Source organism: Magnolia sinica, chromosome 3, assembly GCF_029962835.1.
Source record: "Magnolia sinica isolate HGM2019 chromosome 3, MsV1, whole genome shotgun sequence".
Classification (NCBI taxonomy): Eukaryota; Viridiplantae; Streptophyta; class Magnoliopsida; order Magnoliales; family Magnoliaceae; genus Magnolia; species Magnolia sinica.
In genome coordinates this window covers 51,776,581-51,800,094 of record NC_080575.1, presented here as the reverse complement: position 1 = coordinate 51,800,094, position 23,514 = coordinate 51,776,581, and the positions used below count along the sequence as shown (strand labels likewise).

Genomic DNA, 23,514 nt, shown 5'->3' with positions numbered 1-23,514 from the left:
ATTCAATCTCCATTGTTTCTTGTGGTGTGGTCCATTTGAGCATTCGATCTACCTAATTTTTGGGCTCATCGCCTATAATGATTTTTCAAAATGGATGAACAATGTGGATGAAACAAATACATCATGGTGGCCCCACAGAGCTCCAGATAGGACCGTACGTCTCTAGATAGGTCCTGGTGGGGGTCCTTGCCCGTGTTACTAAGCTAACACCTTAATGTGTTACCTTTACTGTGTGGGGTCCACATTGATGATTTATTTGTATATCCACATTGTCCATCTGTTTTACTGATCATTTTATGATGTGATCCAAAATATTAATTAGATCCAAATATTAGGTGGGCCACAAAAGTTTTGCATCAAGCCGATCTCTATATTTTCCCAACATCCAAGTCTAGTTGACCTTATAAATGGGTTGGATGGCAAATAAATATTACGGTAGGCCCTAAAGAGTTCTTAGTGTTAAGCGTTCAATCACCACTCTTTCTTATGGTCTGGTGACTCTGGTCCATCTAAGATTTGGATTTGCTTAATGTTTGGGACCAGGTCCTAAAACTGGTTGAAAAAACTGATGGACGACGTGGATATAAAATAAAATAAAATAAAATAAAATAAATAAATAAATAAATAAATTAAATTAAAAAAATCATCAAGGTGGGCCCCATGGTGGGATTGCATACTACCCCAACATTAACAGGGGCGGATTGGATAATGGGCGCGGCTTGGTGGATGCCTAAATGCATCAGTGGGATCCCTGACTGTGGGGCCCACTGTGATATGTCACATATGTGCCTTATATCTAAGCCATCCATCCGTTTTGAAAACTCATTTTAGGGCATGATCCAAACAATGAAGTTGATCCAATCTCAAGTGGACCATAATACATGAAACAGCGGTAATCAACTACTAAAAACTTCTCCTAGGCCACAAAAGTTTTGGATCAAAGTCGGTATCTGTGTGGTCTCTTCATCTAGGTCATTGTGACCTTATAAACAGGTTGGATGGAAAATAAACATTCCGGTGCCCCCCATGGAGTTTTTAATTGTGGGGATTCAATTACTATTGTTTCTTGTAGTATGGTCCACCTAAGATTTGGATATGCTTCATTTGTAGGATTATGACCTAAAATGAGCTTTCAGAATGGATGGACGATGTGGATGTAAGGGATATACATCACAATGGGCTTCACAGTTAGTAGGTGGATTTGGGGATCCACCCAAACGGCGCGTATTGGGTACTACCCCACTAGGACCTGGCTAGAGACGAACGGTATGTAAGGGGATTTGTGGGGCCCACCGTGATGTATACATTTCATCCACGTCGTCCATCCATTTTGATAGATCATTTTAGGACATTAGCCTAAAAAGGAGGCAAATTGAAGGCGTAAGTGGACCACACCACCAAGGTGTTCCATTGCGGTATCGATGGGCATAATGGTGCTGACCATTACCGATACGGATACGCCCCATATCGGCCGATACGGGGTGTGTAATGGTGCAAATTTTTTTTTTTTGGTCAAAAAATTATGGAAAAATATCCATTAAATCCGCAGAATATTCTAAATATTCCAAATATGCATTCATTTATAATTTAGAACATGTTTGTGGTGGTGTAACAGTCCACTCTTTGGTGAGAATGCTATATCGGGTTGCTGATGGATTTATGAACCTGTCAACCTGGAATTAATTGCAAACCTTTTATATTTAGTTTTCTAACTATATAATATCTATATAAATTTACTATAATGAATGTAATACCAAAACATCTTATATTTTCAAGTTTTCTTTTTATTTATAGTGCTAGTGCATTGCATACTTCGTAACTCACATGCATTTTATTTCAATATATAGAGTTTAGGGACTTTTGTATCCTATTATGTAATTCATATACCTAACAATTTGATATCATTTTCCCCCATAAATCTTTTTTAAAAAAATTAAATTAAATTGAGGTAAATAGTGTTGTCGATTCGGGCCTGATTTGGGGACCATTTGATGCCCCAAACTAGCCTCAAATTAATGCAATCTATTGGCACTTATCCCACTAATGGATTGGTGGAAATTTATTGGACAGTGAAAAATGAAAAATATCAAATGGTCCTATTTCAAAAAACGAGTGTCTGCAAACTAATGGTGAAATTTGTAGGAGTCATTTAATTTTGGGATTGTGACTTACCAACAATGGTCCCAAAATTTAATTGGTTAATTTTGAGTTGATATATGTGTCATGTATAAATTTTTAGGGCCATGTATTGGGGTCCGCTCGATTATGTATTAGATATCTATGTCATCCATCCGTTTTGGCAACTCATTTAAGGGCATTGGAGAAAAAATAATAATAATAAGGTAAATCCAGATCTCGGATGGACCACTAGTGGGCCAAGCGAGCCACCTTGATGTATTTGTATATCAATGCCATCAATCTGTTTTGCCAACTCATTTTAAGGCATGGTCCAAAAATGCAGGTAAATCTAAATCTTCGATGGACTACTAGTGAGTATCCCTTTAAAAGTGGGGCCTGCCTCAACGCATTCATTGTATATCTATGTGGTCCATCCTTTTTGCCAACTTATTTTAGGGCATGGTCCAAAAAATGAGGCTGATCCATATCTTAGGTGAACCACAAAATAAGGATTTAATTCCCACCATTAAAAATTTCTTAAGACTTTTTTTTTTTTTTTGGATCAAGCTGTTATTTGTGTTCTCCCTTCATCAAGGTCAAAGTCTATGTGACCTTATCAACAGGTTCAATGGAAAATAAACATTATAGTGGACAACAAGGATATACTACACATAAATCAAGGTGGGGCTCACGTAACAAGACAGTGCAAGTGCACTGTGCAACGTGCACCGCAGAACATATTAAAAAAGGAATTTGAAGTGTGTGGCTGTGAAATAGCCACGCAGACCATTCGGTTTTCAAGACCGAAACGAAAAGAAGAGAGGGAAACCGAAAAGATAAAGAGAGAAAGAAAAGAGGGAGAGAGAGAGAGGAGAAGAAGAAGGGCAGCAACCCTAGAAGGAGTAGGAGAAGAGGAGGAGAGAAAAAAAAAAGGTATGTTTTTTTTTTCTTTTTTCTTTCTTTTTAATTTTTTCCTATTTTCTTTGGAGTTATGGCCCGTAACAGTTGTTACGGTGCCGTAACAGCTGTTATGGCCCAGTAACGGCCGTTATGGGCACAAAAAAGAGGGGGTGGCCGTTATGACCTCATAATGTGTAACGGTCACGACCGTTACCGTTACGTATCGGTCGTTACGGCTAATACGTAACTGTTTTTGAAAACCCTACACACCACAGGAAGCAATGGGGATTGAATTCCTACTATTCAAAAACTTTTTTAGGCCCACCGTCATGTTTATTTGACATCCAACCTGTTCATAAGGTCACATAAGAGAGTTTCTCAATTGGTACGAGCAGAGGATGACCTAGGAACAATACTGTCAACATGTAAGGCAACAATACCACACCCAACTACAACGGGATCTGGATGATGACTACGAGCCACCTAGTCACTCCATGTGGCTATGAAATATGGCCGAAAAGGTGTACTTTTTGAATTCATTTACTTTTACATGTCTAAATTATTGTATGTTATCTGCATTTGTATTATATAAACTCATTTTCGTTTTTATTGGAGTAATTTTTTTTATGGCAGTGCATGCTTTTTGGGCCAATTAAATGAAAACTTATTATTTAATGTATTCTTTGTACAATTTTTTTATTCCTGAATATGCAAATATGTGTATTTAGGCATGTCCTAAAGTTTCACTGAAAAATTCCACCGTTTTCCCCATGTTTCCCCCATTTTTCCCGCATTTCCGATTATCGGCGATAATGATATTTATCTTTATCTCTGGCCAATGAAACTTGCAGTGATACCGACAACTCGAACACTGAGTATACCTCACTAGGATAGCCATTGATGCTATCAAAACATATTCAGTTACTACAGGAGACAAATGATGTGCAAGTAGGTGCTCATGTGGAGCATGAGGAGCTGGATGATATTACGGCTTTAGATTTTAGATTTTATTGATATTGATTTTATACTTTCATGTATTTGTAAGTCTTGAGACATTGGTTTGTATAAGCCCAATGGGCAACAACTTGTATATCTTGTGTATTTGGAATGTATATCTAAACTTTTCCTTTATGTTTGATTTGTCATTCTTCCGTTGCGGTGCTCACTTTAAAATATATATATATATATATATATATATATATATATATATATATATATATATATATATATATATATATATGTGGTGAAATGTGGTCCATTTGTAAAGGTTAACACTCGGGATTTTGGAAAACAAGTGCTAAAATCAGGTTACGAAACCCAGGGCATTACAAAAACGAAACAGCGTTTCGAACTTTCTAGTGAACCTAAAGAAAGGAAACATATTTTCTTGTTTGTTTTTCCACAATATTTTCCTAAAAAATTTGAACTTCTTTTTAAAATTGTTATTTAGCAAAATAAATTTTTTCTTAAAAACAAAATTCTAATGAATATTGTCATGTGTAATTAGGGGTGTACACGAACCGAGCTAGCTCGATTAGCTCGCTCGACTCAACTCGAAAAAGCTCGATTCAACTCGGTTCGAAGCGAAGTTCAAGCCGAGTCGAGCTGATTTTTTGAGCTCAAAAATGAGTTCGAGCCGAGTTCGAGCGCAGGCCCTAGCTCGACTCGACTCAGATCGAATCCAGCTCGAATCGAACTCGGATCGAACCAGTTCGGTGACTCGGTTACTTTGCCATTGATGTTGCTCACCAATTGTTTGATAAAATGACTCAACGAAGTGTGGCTGGTGGCAAGGAAAGTATGTACATGAAACAAATACCCTTTTTTTCTTGTTTTTTATGTTGCTTAGAAGGTGTTTGATAAAATACCTGTAAAACTATTGCTTTTGTTTCACATATAGAGGGATTTTGAAGGTGCAGTCCAGGTGTTTGTGGAAATGCTTGAATGGCGAACTCGGCTCGATCGTGGCTCGAACTTGGCCCGAGCTGTTGACCGAACCAAGCCAAGCTGGCCAGTTAGGCTCAAGGACCAAGCCGAGGCATTTTTGGGACCTTAAAAAATGAAACAGATGCAAGTGTGGCATACACAACATGCGGGGTGCTTGAAGTTGAATTGTGGCATACACAACATGCGAGGTGCTTGAAGTTGGATTGTGGCACACATGGCAATGTGAAGTGCTTGAAGTTGTATGGTGGCACATGTAGCATGCAACACATTGGCACACTTGACATATGGGCACTAACAACTAAAAAGTAGCACTTTGGCACATATGGAGCAATTGAAGCTACAAATTTTGTACGTGTGGCGTGCAAGGGTCGTGAATTGCCAATTACCCTGGTTAACAGGGCCCCTTGTTATCCCTGAAGTGACCCAATGAAAAGGCACAACAGAAAGGACACATTAGATGGACCGTCTGAATCCACCTTTCTACTTGCCACAAGTCAGGATTTGGGATACAACATCCTTTCTAGTCCAACTAATCAAATTAGAATACACTCAAAAAGTCATGCAATGGTTGTGTTGCCCCTGCTATAAATATAGTTATACACTATAATAAATTATAATTTAAAAAATGGCAACCCAAAAGGGTTGGAATCTAAATCCTACTCTCCGCATATGTTCATACGTGGCAAGTACATGAGAGATCCAGGTTGTTCTAATAGTTAAAAGGACATCATGTTCACCAGGCATGCCACACTTGAATATAAACAACGGGAGTTTTAAATTGTTGATCAAAGCTCTACATTTAGCATACCATTATGGCCTGCCAAACAACTTGCTCATTTCGCAACCATGGCACATAGACGGGACACTGGAAAAACTTACTAAAAATTAAAGATGATGCCTAATGCAAAAACTAAACACAAGGACTCCACATGTGCCACCTTGGCACAAATGTAAAATGTCAAAAAATATATCCTAGACACAAAATCGGGCTGGTCCACCCGTTAGGATAGTCACACATTTACATTCAACATATGTCGTAGGCTCTCTGTTTCTAACTGTGCATTCTTCCATGTAACTAATGAGTAGACCAGATGGATTTTGGCCCAAGGAACATTTCATGTGGGATTCATTAGATGAATTGTCTAAGATTTAGCATGTGTGCCATGCAGTGTTCCAAAGATCGGCGATATTTTTGATAATATCACCAATATTACTGATATCACAGGGTGGCGATACTGAACACCAAGAATGAAGAAAATTTCAATTATCGGTGTATTTAGCAATACCAACAAACAACAATGATATTTTTGGTCTCTGGGCGGTATAAAAGTTCCTTAGTATCAACCATACCAGTGATAATGTTGATGTTGATGCAGAAATCTAGTTAAACCTCATTGGACCTTTGAGTACTTGCACACGAATAAGACAAAGGAGACCCTGGCTATAGCAAGGGAACCCTCCGATGCCTAAGTCAAAATCAGGCAAACTGGATCCAGTAGAGTAGAGGGTTTACTGATGCGTACCTTTCACAATAGGATAGGTTCTTATTTCTAGTTGTTGGGCGAATGCAGCGTAGATCGTGATTTCCCTACTTGGTAAGTGCGTATTGTAGAGGAAATCTACCCCCAAGCGTGTCGAGGTTATCTTCTGAGGTCTTCAGCGGAGATCTCGAACAGATCTCTTTGATGAGATCTCTGAGTGGTCGGAATCAGAAGCAACATGTAGTAGGAGACCGAGGTTGAGCACCTGAGATGGCCCCATAGTCATCCCGAGGAGTAGTTTACAGACCTAGATTCTTTGATGGGCCGTGGTCGAGCTTTCCCTTAACAATGAGTAGATTACCGACTTGCCCTTGAATGTCGTATCTAAGCACTGAGACCGGGCTCCCTTCCTTAGTAGAACATAAGTGAAATCAAGGATGACCATCCTCTACATCTTATCGTACGATGCAGGGACTCTCTTACAAGTCTTCCGAGCAGAGCGTGCTCAGTCTTATACAGGATCATGCCTCGGAGGCTTCTCCAGGAGATTTGAACAATAGCTCAGACATAGATGGGGCCGTGGAGGAGTTCAGCGTCGACCAACAAAGCACAACAGAATATCCCCTTCTTGTCGTTGAGGAGCTCCTTAGACCATGATTGGCACTGGCCGACCATGTGACACGCACAGACGTCCGAGCCGACCTTATACTTCTGACCACCTCATTTTTACCCATAATAGTAGCCCCCTACTTCCGAGCTGACTGTGTAAGCTCAAGAAGTCGGTGTGGTGAGGTCGTATCATTGGTATCTTGCGCATAGGAGGTCAAGTCAGTTCATCATTAATGTGGAGAGAGGTGGCAAGCGCAGAGATCGAAACGAATTTGTAATGACGGTACGGCGCACTCGAGGCAGCATGCACTGGCAAGGCACCTTTTCGGCTCTTGACCCATGGGGCGTGGACGAGTGGCACTACCTAGGAAGTCGGGTCGTCAGGCGAGTGAGATATCTCCACATGGCTGCATGCACGTGCCGAGGAGCCTCTTTGGCGATTTCCGGTAAGTCGGAAATCTTCTTCTTCGGTGACTTTCACTTCTTCTTTCTTTCCATTTTCTGGTTCTTTTCCCGATATGTCGGATATCTTGGACGAAGGCCCTAAGCTTTACGCTTTCCGGGGAGATTTTGACCTGGGAAGCGTAGATTCTAAGCTTGGGGCTCCCTCCGATCCTCCATCTCCGGTATCAATAGACCACAGCCGAACGATGGAATCCATTCCATCAGAGAGGGCAGCTGCTCAAACTTCGGCTGAGCAGCCAGTCGACGTCGGTCCTGCTGGGTCGACGTTGACGGGGGGCCGATCTGCTTTGAATCAGAAATGAGTACCGGATTCCGAACTTGGCGGGACTTAGAGCCCCCTAGCGAAGTTTCTGGTGACCCGCACGAAGGCAAGGTGGCTATCTTCTTGGTCCCCTTGCAGTGTGGGGTTCGCCTCCCCCTTCATTGGATCGTACGAGAGGTCACCTCTCGCTGAAGGCTAGCCCTAAGCCAGATCATCCCCAGCGCATGGAGGTCGTTGTTGGGGACTTACATCCTCTGGTCCCAGCTTGGGAATAAAGAGTTGACGATCGAGGAGTTCATGTACCTATACCAACCAAGGCTCACGCCAAAGCAACTGAGCTGGTATTACTTCTCGGCATGGGCGAACAAGGGTCGGGCCCTCATCACTGGCAACCCAACTTCCAACAAAAACTGGAAGAATATGCGGTTCTGGGCATTTGGGGAATGGGAGGTGCCTGCAGCTGAACTGGCCCGGTTGCGAGCTCGAGTTCCCACCAAATTCGCCACCCCAGGTTGGATATTGCCGAGGTGTTGAACTTGGGATTTTTCTTCATATATTAGTAGTTACATTCACTAACCACTGATTGCTTTTGCAAGCTTCCCCAAGACTCTACCCCTTCTTTCCGACCTGCAACTCAGGCCAAGTGAACAAGGCAAAGGCGACAAACGATGCTCTTTGACTCTGAAGTGCGTTGATCACCCCAGACCTCCTCTATCAGTCCGAGCTCTTCCGACCTACCCCTTCGGCTGCTCTTTCTAGTGGGTAGAGAATTGTAGACACACTCGGTAAAATAGATTTTTGCTAACTTAGAATGTTCCGATGTGTAGACATGGTCGAGCCATCGCGGTCTGGGAAAAAGGATCCGTCCTCCCCTGTTGCTGACATGGTTGGGAGGAAGTCGATCGTGAAGAGGAGGGTAACAGTCCCTCCAACCACATGGGCAAGAACCAGTTGGAATATTTGGTTGAATTAAATAGACTATTAAAATCGAGAACCAAAAAAGGAAAATAAAATTTTGAGAAAGAAGAACTTATTGAATTGAGTCGAGGCGTGACTGAGTCACTCGGCTTGAGAAATCGAATTTGCTCCCCTTTGCTGGATCTATAGTAAATGATCCAGATAAAATGTATGAAACTTTCAGGGTAGTCAGAGCGAACATCAGTTTCTGTTTCCACCGTTTAAATGATTGTCCAGCGAACAGTTCGATTTTGGCTAACTCAACAGAAGCATTTACTGTTACTGTAGTCATAGTCTATGTAATTCAACAATTCGATTTCAAGATTGTTGGAATATTTGGTTGAATTAAATAGACTATTAAAATCGAGAACCAAAAAAGGAAAATAAAATTTTGAGAAAGAAGAACTTATTGAATTGAGTTGAGGCATGACTGAGTCACTCGGCTTGAAATCGAATTTGCTTCCCTTGGACAGTGTCCCAAGTGTAACAGGTTTCCAGAGCAATCGACCTCCAGGATACAACGACTATGACCCGGTCCCAGTGGTGCACTCACTGTACACGGGCTCGAACCACTTGCAGTTTAATCCGAAAGTGCTGAGTTGACTCAGCGATGAACTTAGTAGAAAATTGCTTAAAACCGAATATCAGAGAACGTTTTATAAGAGAAGAATTTTTCGTATTTTTGAAACTGGAATCGGTAGTCTTTATATAGACTCCGAAGTGGTGCATAAGCACCCTTTACAAAAGGTTAGGTCTGTTGGGTTTAAAGCCAACAGGGACGACCAACTAGAAGAGATGCATCTCTCTGGTTTAAAATGAAAAAGCGCAAGTGCGAGTACACTCTCGCACATACAGTCCTGCGAGTACCCATACACACACCCACGTGAGTACACTCACACCGCACCCGCACCCGCACCCAGCCTAGCCTGTCCCGTCGCGCACGCGCACACGCAACGGACTCGGCACGGCTCGGCTCGGCGCGTGGTCAATGGCATAGATTAGAGCTATTGGCATAGCCCCCACCCCCCCAAATTCACATGCCCCCTGAAAGGGGCTTAAGCCCTAGGCAAAAGGACTATCTTATACACAAGATAGTTTACCTTTTCAAATCCGATGTGGGACAAAACCCACAACACAAAAGTACAAAAGCTTTTCAAATGTGGAGGGAAATCACCAAAAATTTGAATGTTCAAATTTTAATATTATTTTAAAACAAAATATAACAGAACCTCTGCAACGGCGAAGGTGAGGTCGGGATTTGACGCCGAGGAATCCTCAGCGGGGCAGTCGCTTCCGATCGCGTCAGGTGAAGGGGCTCAGGACACTCCTACCCTGGCTATCCCTTCACAGCAATCGGTTGTGGAGGTGGTGGATCTAAAGGGGACTTCTCCAGTTCATGAAGCTCATGTGGCTGAGAAGCCTCAACCTACAACCGTTCAAGGTCAGGTCGAGGAGGGTGATACCACGAGCCCTCAAGCAGCCAACACCGAGGGACCGAGCTCCCTACCCCTTGGGCACCATATGAGTGGCCTGACCAACTAGGCAGCCAGGCATGCTCCGGAGGATCAGATCGTTGATCTTATCAACACTCATCCAGAGACTTTATTGATGGACGCAGCGGTGTTTTGCTACAAGGTATATTCTTTCTCATTGCTATGTTTGTTCGTTTACATCTGATTTCTAACATGCTTTCCTTGTTTCAGCTCGTCCCCGCTCTTTTGTCTACTCGTCAAAAAATGAGGCAAGTGGTGGATGAGTGTGAGCAGGCAGAAGTAGCTCTCCAAGGCAAGGCTGCTGAGGTTGAGGCCCTTCAACGGGCTCTAGAGCTAACTGGGGAGGAGCGAGCCACTCTGAAGATCCAATTAAACGAAGCCTAGCAGGAGAGTTCGGGGTTGGCTAAGCTAGAGGGGATGAGGTCGTATCTTTCTTTGGTCGAGAAGGAACAATCTGAAACGGCAGCTAAGGCTGCGGAGCTGAAGACTGAGCTGGAGAGAGAGAGAGAGAGAGAGAGAGAGAGAGAGAGAGATCGGCAGCCAAGTTGGCTGAAGTTGAGATAACTTTGGCTGCTCAGTTGTCCGAGGCTATGGCGGTCATCCCAACAATCAAGGTTGCAGCTGTAGAGGAGTACAAAGCCTCGAAGGAAAGAGTTGACGAGGTAGAGGTAATCTACAACAATGGGTACGAACGTTGCATAGGGGGTGTTAAGGGGCTATACCACAAGTTGAATCTAGACAACCTTGGCAACGAAGCCCTATAGACCCTGCGCCGACCGATGCCAAAGCCGAGCAGCAGCCCCCCTCTCAAGTCGGCTAAGCCTTACCACCCTTCATCATGCTTGTATAATTTTTTATGTACTATATTTTATCATCAATATAAAGATAATTTTTTGCAGTAATTGATGTTGTGCATGGAATTTTTAGGTAGATTTGACAGGTCAGTTAGTCGTGTGTTGGTTACAGTAGTAGGCCGAACATATTAGTCGAGTAGGAGTATTGGGGATGAGCTCTTAAGCTCTCCCCTTCATTAAGGGAGTTCTGTCCTTGTAAGACAGATAGATTAGTTGCAATGACCTCTTCATAAAGGGACGAGCAGTTCATTTATGAGGACTATTTTCCCTTGCACTAAGGGAAATCCTCATAGTAGATTACAAAGTCCAAGTAGTGAAATCGATTAATAGTCTGACCTCTTCTCTAAGGGTCGTACAATTAGTGAGAGGATTGTTTTCCCTTGCACTAAGGGAAATCCTCAATAGGCTATGTAGTCCGAACAGTTTAAACGAGTAGAATTTGAAATTTCCCGATCTTGGGGATTTTTATTATAGATTCCATATAATAGACAAACAAGTTGTTTTGACCCAATAGGTCAATCATTTTTTATCTGAAATCTGATCGGTCTTTTATGGATAATAGATCTTCAAATGCTCGGGGTTACACGGATGTGGTAGAAGTCATCCCTCCATGTCTTCAAGTTAAAAGGTCCCAGGTCGGGTCGTACCCATTATCTTGTAGGGCCCCTCCCAGTTCGGCGCTAGGGTTCCTGAACCAAGCTCCTTCGTGTTTTGGAAGGTTCTGCAAAGGACCGGGCTCCTACTCGAAACATTCATACCCTTACTCGGGAATTGTAGAATCGAGCGACCTGTTGCTGTTAGGTCGCGACCTTCAGTTGCGCTCGTTCCCTCCTCTCTTCAAGCAGATCAAGACTCAGAGCCATCTGTTCGACATTCTGAGCTTCATCATTGGACCAAACACGTGTCGTGGAGAGCCCCATTTCGACTGGAACGACGGTCTCTGCCCCAAAAGGGACAAGGGAGTTTCTCCTGTGGATGTCCGAGCATTAGTTCGGTATGCCCATAGTACATAAGGAAGCTCCTCGACCCATGCTCTTTTGGCCTCCTCAAGCCTGGTTTTGAGGTGGTTTTTAATGATTTTGTTGACCGCCTCTACCTGGCCATTAGCTTAAGGCTACTAAGGAGATAAGTAAGTGTTGCGGACCCCAAGTCTCTGACACATGCCTCAGAACCGATCATTGTCGAACTGTCCATCATTGTCTGAGACGATTGTGTACGGGATTCCATATCAGCAGATGATGTTTTTCCAGACGAAATTAGTGAGCTTATGCTCAGTGATCTTAGCCAGTAGCTCGGCCTCGGCCCATTTGGTGAAGGAGTCGATCGCGACGATGGCGTATTTGGTCTGACCTTTACCCGTTGGTAGTGGTCCGATGATGTTTATCCCCCACTGGGCGAATGGCCATGGTCCGATCATGGGGGTCAGCTACTCAGGAGGTTGACGAGATATCGTAGTGAATCTTTGACACTTGTCACATTTCCAGGTATACTGTTTGGCGTCTTTATGAATGCTCAACTAAAAGTATCCTTGTTAAATGACCTTATGGGCAAGAGCACGACTGTCGAAGTGGTTGCTACATATTCCTTCGTATATCTCATTCATAATGCAATCAGTTTCTTTAGGACGGAGGCATCGTAGGTAAGGCAAGGAAAATCCTTTTTTTGTAGAGGATGTCTCCTACCATGGTATATCGAGCTGACATAACCCGAATTTTACGAGCCTCAAGCTTGTCTTCGGGCAACGTGCCTTCCCGGAGATACTTAACGATCGAGTACATCCAGCTCGAGGCCGAGCTGACAGGGCAAGCGATTTCCAGGTTGGACTCATTGATGCTCGAGTCGGGCAAGAACTCAATGAGGATCGAGTTCGGGATGTCGTCCTCGATCGCCGTGGCCAATTTCGCCAGTGCTTCAACTTTGGAATTCTCCACTCTAGGAATGGGTGACTTCACATTTTTGGAATTTGTTGATGAGTTCACGAGCCTTCTGAAAATAAGTGATCATTTTCTTTCTTCCTTGGCTTGGTACTCGTTGGTGACCTGGTTGACAATGAGCTGTGAATCACTGTGGACTTTTAAAATCTGAGCCCCCATTGTTGCTACCAGCCTGAGCCCGGCGAACAGTGCTTCATATTCTGTCATGTTATTTGATGTCTGAAATCCAAATCTTAAGGCATATTGCGTGTAGGTCTGGTTGGGTGCCGCGAGGACTACCTCGAACCCACTACCTTTAAAATTGGATGAGCCGTCGACATACAATGTCTAGGTCCGTGTGTCGGTCTCAACCGCCTAATCAGCTTTGACCTGCTAGTCAACTTTACTGCTCGAACCAATTTCCAGGTTTTGACCACAAGCGAACTCGACAATGAAATCGCCATCGCTTGACCTTTGATGGCTGTTCGGGGCTGATATTTGATGTCGAATTTGCTGAGCTCGATTGCCCATTTCGTGAGTCTCCCCGACACTTCGCGCTTCTGGAGCAACTGACTTCTAGAGCAACTGACGGAGAGGTTGATTGGTCGGGACTATGATTGTATGGGCCTGGAAGTAAGGACGAAGGCAACGAGACGATACAACCAAAGCTAGGGCGAACTTTTAAATGTCTGGGTACCTGGTCTCGACTGGGACCAAGGCCTTGTTCACATAGTACACTGGGAGTTGCTTCCTCCCTTGCTCCTAGATAAGGGCCGAGTTGACCGACGCAGGAGAAACTATCAGGTAGAGCAACAGTGGCTCTCCTTGCTCGGGTTTGGAAAGTAGTGGAGGTAAACCTATGATGGGCACATCATGCGCACGCCCCCCACCCTACGCACATATTCAAGGAGGAGGACCCCACTTTCGTTCTGGATCGACGACGACATCTTTGGAGGGTCTCACAGTTAGGGGTTGTGCTATGGAGCATTGGAGTGGACCTGATCATCATATAGATTCTACCATCGGATCTCATGATCGTGGCCCACTACCTTAAATGACCTAGGATTTTGAGTTTTGACTATTCTCGTTATTAGAAACATCATGAACGGCTTTGATCATGTAGATTAGTTATTATTTTATTTACTTCAGCTTTAAGTATTAGTGTGCGCTGGAGCAAGGGTAAAATTGTCTTTTGGGGTTTAGGGTTTTCTTATAAATAAGCAACCCCATGTAGGTATTTTCAATGAAGTTTATGAATAAAAATTCTGCGTTTTTCTTCTTCTCTATCTCTTTAGGTTGAAGAATTGAATTGGGTGCGAAACCCTCCCTTCCTTGAAGGGCTAACTACCGTGGTGCGAAGCCACAACTATCCCAAATCATCCCCACTTCTTTACACCCCACATCCATCATCTTTTACATCCCTCCCATCTTCAGATTCACCCTTTCTTGTACTCAAGTTCTCTTCTACAACAAATTTTCATATTTTCGCCCATCAGAGCGGCTAAAACTTCGACGGAGCACATGCACAAACCGTGCATTGGATCGACACGAAATTTGGCATGGAGGCAGTCCTCCCCTGGCTGATCCTAGCCTAGGAGTCGCTTTCCGACTTTGTGAGCCCCACACACATGCGAACGAGTGGTCACACACGTGCGTCCAGGGCCAGCTGCTGTCCACACATGTAGCTCATCTCAGGTTCTATTTTTCCTCCTCTTGAAACCTAAATCCAAATCCTTAATCATAAAGAATCCCAAATCCCGTTTATCCCCAAATTCGAGCCCTAGATCTTCCCCCGAATTGAAACATGGTGAATCTCTTGAATTGAGGAACAATCATTTGCAAGAATGGATGAATCTTACACTCATTTGGGCTTGTTTGGTTTATAAATTTATTTGATCCAGCCCTAAACTTGTGTAGGCTTGGACTCCCATAAATTCCCCATTTTAAATGTTTGATCGTATGTAGGATGTGGAATTTTGTGATTGTTTAAAATTGGTATAATCTAAAGCTTGAACTCTTACATGTCATATTAATTTCATGTCCTGCATCAACCTAAGTACTACTTGAGCTGTTAAAACGCTTGCTCGCAGTCCTCGGTCCATTCCACCTTCTTTTTTCCTTTCAACTACTGGAAGAAAGGAAGACACTTGTCAGTGGCCCGGGAAACGAAACGATTGAGGGCGGTAACTCTTCCAGTGAGGCAATGAAACTCTTTCGTCGACCTAAGCGAGCTCATGTCCAGTAGAGCTCGAATCTCGTCGGGATTTGCCTCAATCCCCCTTTGGCTAACCAGAAAGCGAAGGAACTTTCCGGAGCTGACACCGAAGGCACACTTGCTTGGGTTCAATTTCATCCAAAACTTTTGCAGGATTGCGAACATCTCCTCGAGGTCGGCGGTGTGACCTGTAGCTTTGATGCTCTTGACGAGCATGTCGTCGACATAAACCTCCATGGAGTGTCCGATCTGCCGAGCGAACATTTTATTGACGAGATGTTGATATGTGGCCTCAGCATTCTTTAGTCTGAAGGGCATGACTTTGTAGCAGTAGAGCCCCTTGTCGATGACGAAGGTCGTTTCTGCTTGTCATATGGGTGCATGGCGATCTGATTGTAGCTTGAGAACACATCCATAAAACTTAACAGCTCATGCCCTGCAATATTGTCGAGCACCTAGTCGATCCTCGGGAGGGGAAAACTATCCTTAGGACCGGCCTTGTTCGGGTCTTTGTAGTCAACACAAACCCGCCATTTCCCATTGGACTTCTTCACCAAGACGATATTAGCAACCCAGTCGGGATAGTAGACCTCGATGAAACCAACTTCTAAGAGCTTATCGACCTCCTCCCCAATGATGGCATATCGTTCTAGTTCAAACGCTCATCGCTTCTGCCTCACTGGTCAGTAGTCAGGATCAACGTTCAACTTGTGGACCATCACTTTCGAGCTGATGTCGGGCATGTCTTGGTGAGACCAGGCAAAAACTCGACATGGAGTAGAAGGAGGACCATGATCTCATCTCACAAATCTAGAGCTAGCGATGAGCCAACTTGTACAATGCGGGTTGGGTTGGACTCATTGAGGGGGCTAGCTACGAGGTCTTCGACTGGAGACACTGTCTCAAGCGAGGAGTTTTGACAGGTCGGAGTCGGGACCTCCCGACCCCCATTTTATCAAAGGCGTCGGTGAAGAGGATGTTGGCCGAGCTGCCAATGCCCACCAAAATTCGAAACACTTTGCAGTTGACTATGATCATGGCCACCACTAAGGCATCGTCATGGAGGTAGTGGACTCCTTGGGCGTCCTCCTCGGTGAAGGTCAGTTCGCAGGAGACCACCTTCTAATCTTTTGGAGGTTTGTAGGTGAGGTGGATCTAATGTTCCAAACTGTTGTGGCTGATGCTCCAAGCATGACCTTTGCGTGCTCAGTTCGAGTCTCCTCCTCCCGCAAACCCACCAAAGATGGTGAGGATCTCTCCTGCAGCCTCGTTGTTGTTTCCATTGTTGGGTTGCTCGTTCTTCCGATTCGACCGTTCTTCCCTCCTACTAACATACTCCCACAGATGTCTGTTACGGATGAGGGCTTTGATCTCTTCCTTAAAGTCGAAGCAATCACTAGTGGAATAGTTGTGGTCGCGATGGAAGTGGCAGTACTTTCATTTATCCCGCTTGTCAGCGTCGATCCTCATCCAATTCGGCCATTTCAGGAGTCGTTTATCCCGAACTTCCATGAGGACTTGCTCGAACGTTGTGTTGTGGGGAGTGTAAGAGTGGAATCTGCTCTCAGGTTGTTTACTCGGATGTTGACCCCTAGTCTAATCATCGTCCCTTCTACACTTGTTACTGGGGGCTGATGCTTGTTCCTCCTTAGTCCGTTTCTCCCTGGTCGAGCTCCCTGCACTCCGAGTGGCTTTCCGCGAGCTGAAAAGCTCCTCAGCATTGGAGTACTGAGCTCGGTTGAGGAGATCGGCCAACATCGTCGGGGGATTCTTGCTGAGCGGAGAAGAGGAATCTCCCCTCCTTCAGGCCGGCCATCATAGCGGCTAGGGTAATCTAATCTGAATATCCTTCCACTTGCATCGCTTCTAAGTTAAAGCGTTTTATATACTCCATCAATAGCTCGTCCTCCTGAGTGATGGGGAGGAGGTGAGTTGTTGACTTTCGCCTTTCTTTTCCTCAAATGAAGTTGGTAATGAAGGCCTTGTTGAACTGTGTGAACGAGCTAACGAACTTTGGTTTCAATTGCCAAAACCATTTCTGGACTGCTCCTGACAGAGTTAAGGAGAATGCTCAGCACATCACCACGGTCGAAGCACTATGAAGTTCCATCTACGCCCTGAAGGATTCTAAATGCTCTGTCGGGTCAATGGACCCGGAGTAGGGGGTCCTCGTTCTCGACCATTGTCTCGGGAGCCTTACCATGCCTCTTCTTCGCCAACGTATGACGCAGGTCGAAGGCAGCTAGCGTGGCGGTTTCCAAGGCATGGGAGGGTGCGCAGCTCTGCACCTCATGGGTCTATTTGTTTCTCTGGGAGTCGGCGAGCGCCTGAGATGGCGCGGAGACTTCAGTAGTTGTCCAAGCATCAGCCTCCACAGCCCCCTAGTTGGGAGGAGGGTTCTGTCTCTCCAACATCTTGCCTTATCTGATCAATATTATTGGTCAGTGCTTCAACTTGATGCTCCAGAGAGACAAGCCGACCTCCCCGGCTCTGGGACCGCTACACTGGATCTGCGGGTGCAAAATTAGCCTGAAGTTGGGAGGGTCAGTCCCGATGGTCCACAGACTGTTCTGCCAGCACAGGGTTGGGTGCAACAATAGTGGTCTAAGCCTTCTTTCTCCCTTTCACCATTGCAGGATCATTGTAGATGATGGGAAAGGCTTTCAATGTCGTTCCCACAGACAACGCCAAACTGTCGATACAAAAATCCAGTTAACCCTCGCTGGACCTTCGAGTACCTACACACGAATAAGACAAAGGAAACTCTGGATATAGCAAAGGGACCCTCCGATGCCTAAGCCAAAATCAGGCAAACTGGATCCGGTAGAGTAGAGGGTTTACTGATGTGTACCTTTCACCGTACGATAGGTTCTTATTTATAATTGTTGGGCGAAGGCGGCGTAAATCGTGATTTCCCTACTTGGTAAGTGCGTATTGTAGAGGGAATCTACCCCCGAGCATGTCATGGTTATCTTTCGAGGTCTTCAGCGGAGATCTCGGACAGATCTCTTTGATGAGATCTCCGAGTGGTCGGAATTAGAAGAAACATGTAGTAGGAGACCGAGGTCGAGCATCCGATCTGGCCTCCATAGTCGTCCCGAGGAGTAGTTTACCGACCTGGATTCTCTAATGGGCCGTGGTCGAGCTTTCCCTTAACATTGAGTAGATTACCAACCTGCTGACTTGCCCTTGAATGTCGTATTCGAGCACTGAGACCGAGCTCCATTCCTTAGTAGAACATACGCGAAATCGGGGATGACCATTCCTTTTCATCTTATCGTACGGTGCGGGAACTCTCTTGCAAGTCTTTCGAGCAAAGCGTACTCGATCTTATACAGGATCATGCCTCGAAGGCTTCTCCAAGAGATTTGAACATTAGCTCGGACATAGATGGGGCCATGGAGGACTTCAGCGTGGGCCCACAAAGCACAACAGAATATCCCTCTCTAGTTGTTGAGGAGCTCCTTGGTCATGACTGGTACTAGCCGACCATGCGACGTGCACAGACATCTGAGCCGACCTCATACTTCTGATCACCTCATTTTTACCCGTAACAATTGATACTAGTGATAATTTCGTAAAACACCGAAAATTCACGAGAACATCGGAAAATCCAAAAAAAAAAAAAACATTTTTTGTGGGATTTATTTTTATTTGTTCCTTATAGGTGATTTCAACCATCCTTTTGGTTTTTGTTGGATCCAAGATTTGATTTAGAGAAATCTTGACTTGAAGAAGAGATGGACCAAAGCTTAAAGGTGACAAAAAATCCATCAAAATTTCTTTTCTTTTTTTTTTTTGTTTCCTAATGTTAGCATGGATTACAATGTCTATGCACGATTCTGATGCATTGGCATGGACTTGTGGCGAATCAATCAACATTTGTGTGGGCAAATGGGAGAAACTGAAAGAAGTCCTAACTTCCTCCATTTTTACCCCTTAAATTGATCATGGATGTTATATTACTTGAATCGTATTGCATTAATATGAACCCATTTTTTATATAATTGCAGTGACAACGCAAGATTAGACCCCTTTAAATGGAAACTTATTATGTATAGTTGTTTTTTGCAATATTTTGATTCCTAAATAAGTAAATATGTGTCTTTTAACATCTCCTGAAGTTCCATTGAAATTCAGCTTTTCCCCAATATTTCCCTCAGTTAATGATGTTTTTCAAAGTATCGGTGATAATATCAATGATATCAATACATGTTTATTTTATCCCCAATCATCAAGACATGCAACAATAGTGATATTTTGAACATTGGTGTCATGTCAACATGGGATGCAGGCAATTGATGAGTAAAGACAGGGGGTTGCAAATAACATTTCTCGAATTCAGTCCCTCATCTCTATTCTTTTATCTATAAGAGCAAGTAAAGGACATTTGAAATAATCTAATGGTAATGCTGCATGGTCAAAAGGTGCAATGTGTTTCAAAAGAGAGGGGGCTCTCTAATACTTTTCTCATGATAGGGGGTTTTATGTCTAAAACTAAAATGAGGAGTCGTTTGGTCCTCTTAAGGTGGGAAGGGAGGTGGCTTTGGTCATTTTCCATATAATGATAGTAATGCATATACCAATAGCAACAAGTACAGATTATTTTATGTCAAATGGATGACCATATTAATAAAAGTTAAAAAGTGATAATGAAAAATATGCCCGAGTCAGCTTTACAATTCATTGTGAACAAGAAGAAATGACTCCATGGTCACAACCAAGTAACAAGACATTTTAGAAAGTTGTGAAGATACAGGCAGCATACAAGTCTTACATCCTCGGCATGGCATGCCTGGAAGGAGCTGGAAGGAGAAAAAAAAAAAAAAAGGAAAGTGATTCCATTGTCCTTAAGGCATCCTAATTCATTGCCTAAGTTCATGATACATCAACTGCTTCCTAGTGCTAAAGTTGAAATCAGCATTTACTACTTGCACTATGATGGCCATCGTTCTGCAACATAGGATGGGCATCAAGAAGAGTCACCAAGACAATGGCAGCTACTGAGGTGGAGGCATATTTGGCACAGGTGGAGGTACACCACTGGTAGCTACAATAGTACCATAGGCAAAGGCAAGGGAAGCACCCCAAACAAGGGTAGGAGAGGGCATAGCCAGTGTAATCACTACTTTTTGATAAATTTATAATACAAAATACTCTTCAAAGCCCTTCAGGTAGTCATCAGCCAAACACTTTGAGACCTGTCAACACAACCTGAGGCATGATGAACTTGTTGATCTTTTTTTGGGACCTTAAGCCTTCATAATTATACAAGTAATCAAAGATAATATATTTTTGTATTACTTTGCTCCCTATGACTTCTTCTTCTTCTTTTCTTTTTTTTGGAAAGATGCTGCTCATTATGACTGTTACTCTAGAAATATTAAAAGCAGTGTACACATTGGCATAGATGGTGCGTATTGAAGTACCATCAATGTTGCAGAAATCTACAATTTACCCTACTCACTCTATTACAGAATTGAAAATTGATGGATGATAGTGTTCCAAAGCGTGAATCACAATGTTACAGTAATCTACAATACACCCTATTCATGTCATGGAATTGAAGAGTGCAGTCATGTTAGCATTACAATACATGAATCAAAGTGTCACTAACTGGAGAGTTGCTAAAGTCTTGGCTGCAGCAAAACACTTCTGCATGGAAATTGTTATCACACATGACAGGATATGAAATACACCTACCTCTTTGTTTGGAGGAATGTAACCATTTAACTTGGCATTCCGGAAAAAGTCTGGGTGACTCACATCAATGTCTTGGTGACTGGAAATAACCAATACAGGGGAAAAAAAAATGAGGATTCCATGACAAGAGCGTCTTTACATCCCATGTGTTAATAATAGCAGCCTAAATAAGAAGAAGACGATTTAGAATCAGAACGAAGAACAGATAATTGACCATTATCATTTTTGGACAATATCATGTGCCATGTCTGGTCACATAGATACAGTAATTGTTTGGCATAGATACATGAATAAACATGAAAGGTTGAGAGTAAATCCACAGTATAGACTTATAATCTCAGTTCAAAACTTTCCTACTTCTCAGAAATCGATGTACAGACACATCCCAGTTTACAGTGAATTGGTAACACCCATCCTCAAGCATACTACTGGTCGGAAAATTTACAGAACGAGGGCGATTAGGTAAACCTATCAACACTCAATGTGATAAAATACAAACAGGATTGCCAAGGGAAGCTGAGTTCTATAATTTAATTGACATCACTCAATGTATACTAACTAGGCTAAATCGCAAGTCAATTTAAGTAAAAGAATATTTGAATTCCATAATTAGGAGAGGAAATGTGTAATCTGGAAATAAATAATGCTTAGATTTTTAAGAGTGAACAAGTTCTGATTCAAATATCATTCAGCCGAACTTTTTGTTTACAAATAAATCCACAAAATATATTTTGAACAGAAAAGATACATTGAATGTTTTCTATGAAATTTATGTTACTGAATCTTTTCGACCAATAGGAATTTTCCAAAATATGTAAAGAGGGAAAAATGTCGTCCTAAACAATAAAAAATAGTAATAATAAATCATGAGGTGACGTAAAAGAAAGTTTCTGTGGAGAAATTGTGCAACATTTCCATTAACCTTGTCTTTTCCTCTCTCCAAAGCTTGGGAGTTTGGCAAGTTGGTTTCTTCTATGAAACAGAGATCCATAAAATTGATTGAGGTGCAACTCACCAAAGAATGCCAGAGGCAATTTGAGCAGAACCACTTAAGAGGCTTAACTGAAGTAGAGGTGGCCAACCATGTGCCTCCACCTCACAAAATATCCTGGATATGCAAGAGTACTTGGCTAGAAGCACTACACTTTGGGAGAATAATATTTTGGTATATGCTTTTCTATTGCATTTCAGCATCTAGAAAAGACCATGTTTTTATGGTTTAATAGAATGTGTGTGTGTGTGTGTGTGATATGTTGGTATATGCTTTTCTATTGCATTTCTGCATCTAGAAAAGACCATGTTTTTATGGTTTAAGTGTGACCTTCTTATCACACTATTGTTCTTGAAGTTGTGTACCAAGTTCCCAACAATCCATAACTTGTAGGATGTCCACTGGTTCTCAAAACACTAAGAATACCATCAACATGTTTGCAAATGGGATGTTCTCTATTATCTTCACCTTACATATTCAAAGGTAGTCTTTTGCAACTCTTTCCTAGAGTTGGATTACAGAAATGAAAATGCACGTTTGCTCCTTTCCTAATTAAGATTTATTGCAGACACCTATATCCTATAGTTACAGAAACTTTCCACCTAGCCCAGGAAACAGTCCCTCTTCAGGTTATGCACGGATTATTTGCCTGCTTCCTATTGCAAACATTTTGAAACACATGCCTCCCAGCTCCCATACCCATGTCCAACCACCAGCAAGTTCCCTTCACACTTTGTGGAACTATACCTTATAACCATGTTTTAATATTTATGCAGTGAACTCCTTGCATAGAATCTTTGTAAAGGAGAAAATCATCAGTTTTCCTTTTATTTACTCATGCTGACTCCTTCAAAATCTTCGTAACGGAGAAAATCAACTTTCTCATCATTTACTCATGAAGACCACAATATTCTCAATTAATGTTAGTTCTGCAGCCCCCCTCCCCCCTCTCTCTGCAACCTACAAGAATTTGGGACGAACAATTGGTTACCACATACCTATATGGTTGCCAATATCCAATATCCGTTAGATAACAAGGATAGTCCTTAGGTCTTGTTCATAACAATGTCTCTCACATCAGTGTTTTCAGTAGCGCTACGTAGCATATCAAATAGCGTAAATCCCCTGTAGCGTACGCTACAGGGGTCATAGTGTACGCTACGCTGCGGTTTTTTTTTTTTCTTTCTTTTTTTTCTTATAAACAGTGGTGAACTCACACCACAACCACTAAACTTCAATTTTTTAAATTTAAAAAAAAAAAACAAAAAACAAAAAACCACGATCAAACAGGGTATTCGAAACCCTTGGAAACCCCCCTCTTCAATATTGCGATCCAAAAGCCCATCAAAGGGGCTTCTTTAGCCGATTGTTGGAGACTATAAGGAGGTCCATTTGGTGCAATTTCATGATCATTGGAGAAATGACGGAGAAATCAGATTTCCCCAATTCCGGTTACGGTCGACTATAGAGCCTCAAATTTTAAAGTTTTCATTAATTGGATCTCATCTTAAGACAACAATAGGTACGCTCGTTCTTTTTTTTGAATTTTTTTTCGATGTACAATGAAAATAACTTGTTATTTTGAGTTTTTTTCTCATCTTTTTTC

General features: G+C 42.9%; 1 protein-coding gene across 4 annotated transcripts in view; it reads right to left on the bottom strand.

Annotated features, from left to right (window-relative positions):
• LOC131239914 (DNA-(apurinic or apyrimidinic site) endonuclease) overlaps nucleotides 1–23,514 on the bottom strand; it is a 150,375-nt gene that overhangs the window by 71,667 nt on the left and 55,194 nt on the right. For all 4 annotated transcript variants that reach the window (XR_009168483.1, XM_058237840.1, XM_058237843.1 and 1 more), the window contains one exon: nucleotides 20,918–20,996. Coding sequence is in view for 3 of the 4 variants with exons in the window: in XM_058237840.1 (XP_058093823.1) it covers nucleotides 20,918–20,996 (79 nt within the window). In the remaining variant the exon portion in view is untranslated. The remainder of the gene's footprint in view (nucleotides 1–20,917; nucleotides 20,997–23,514) is intronic.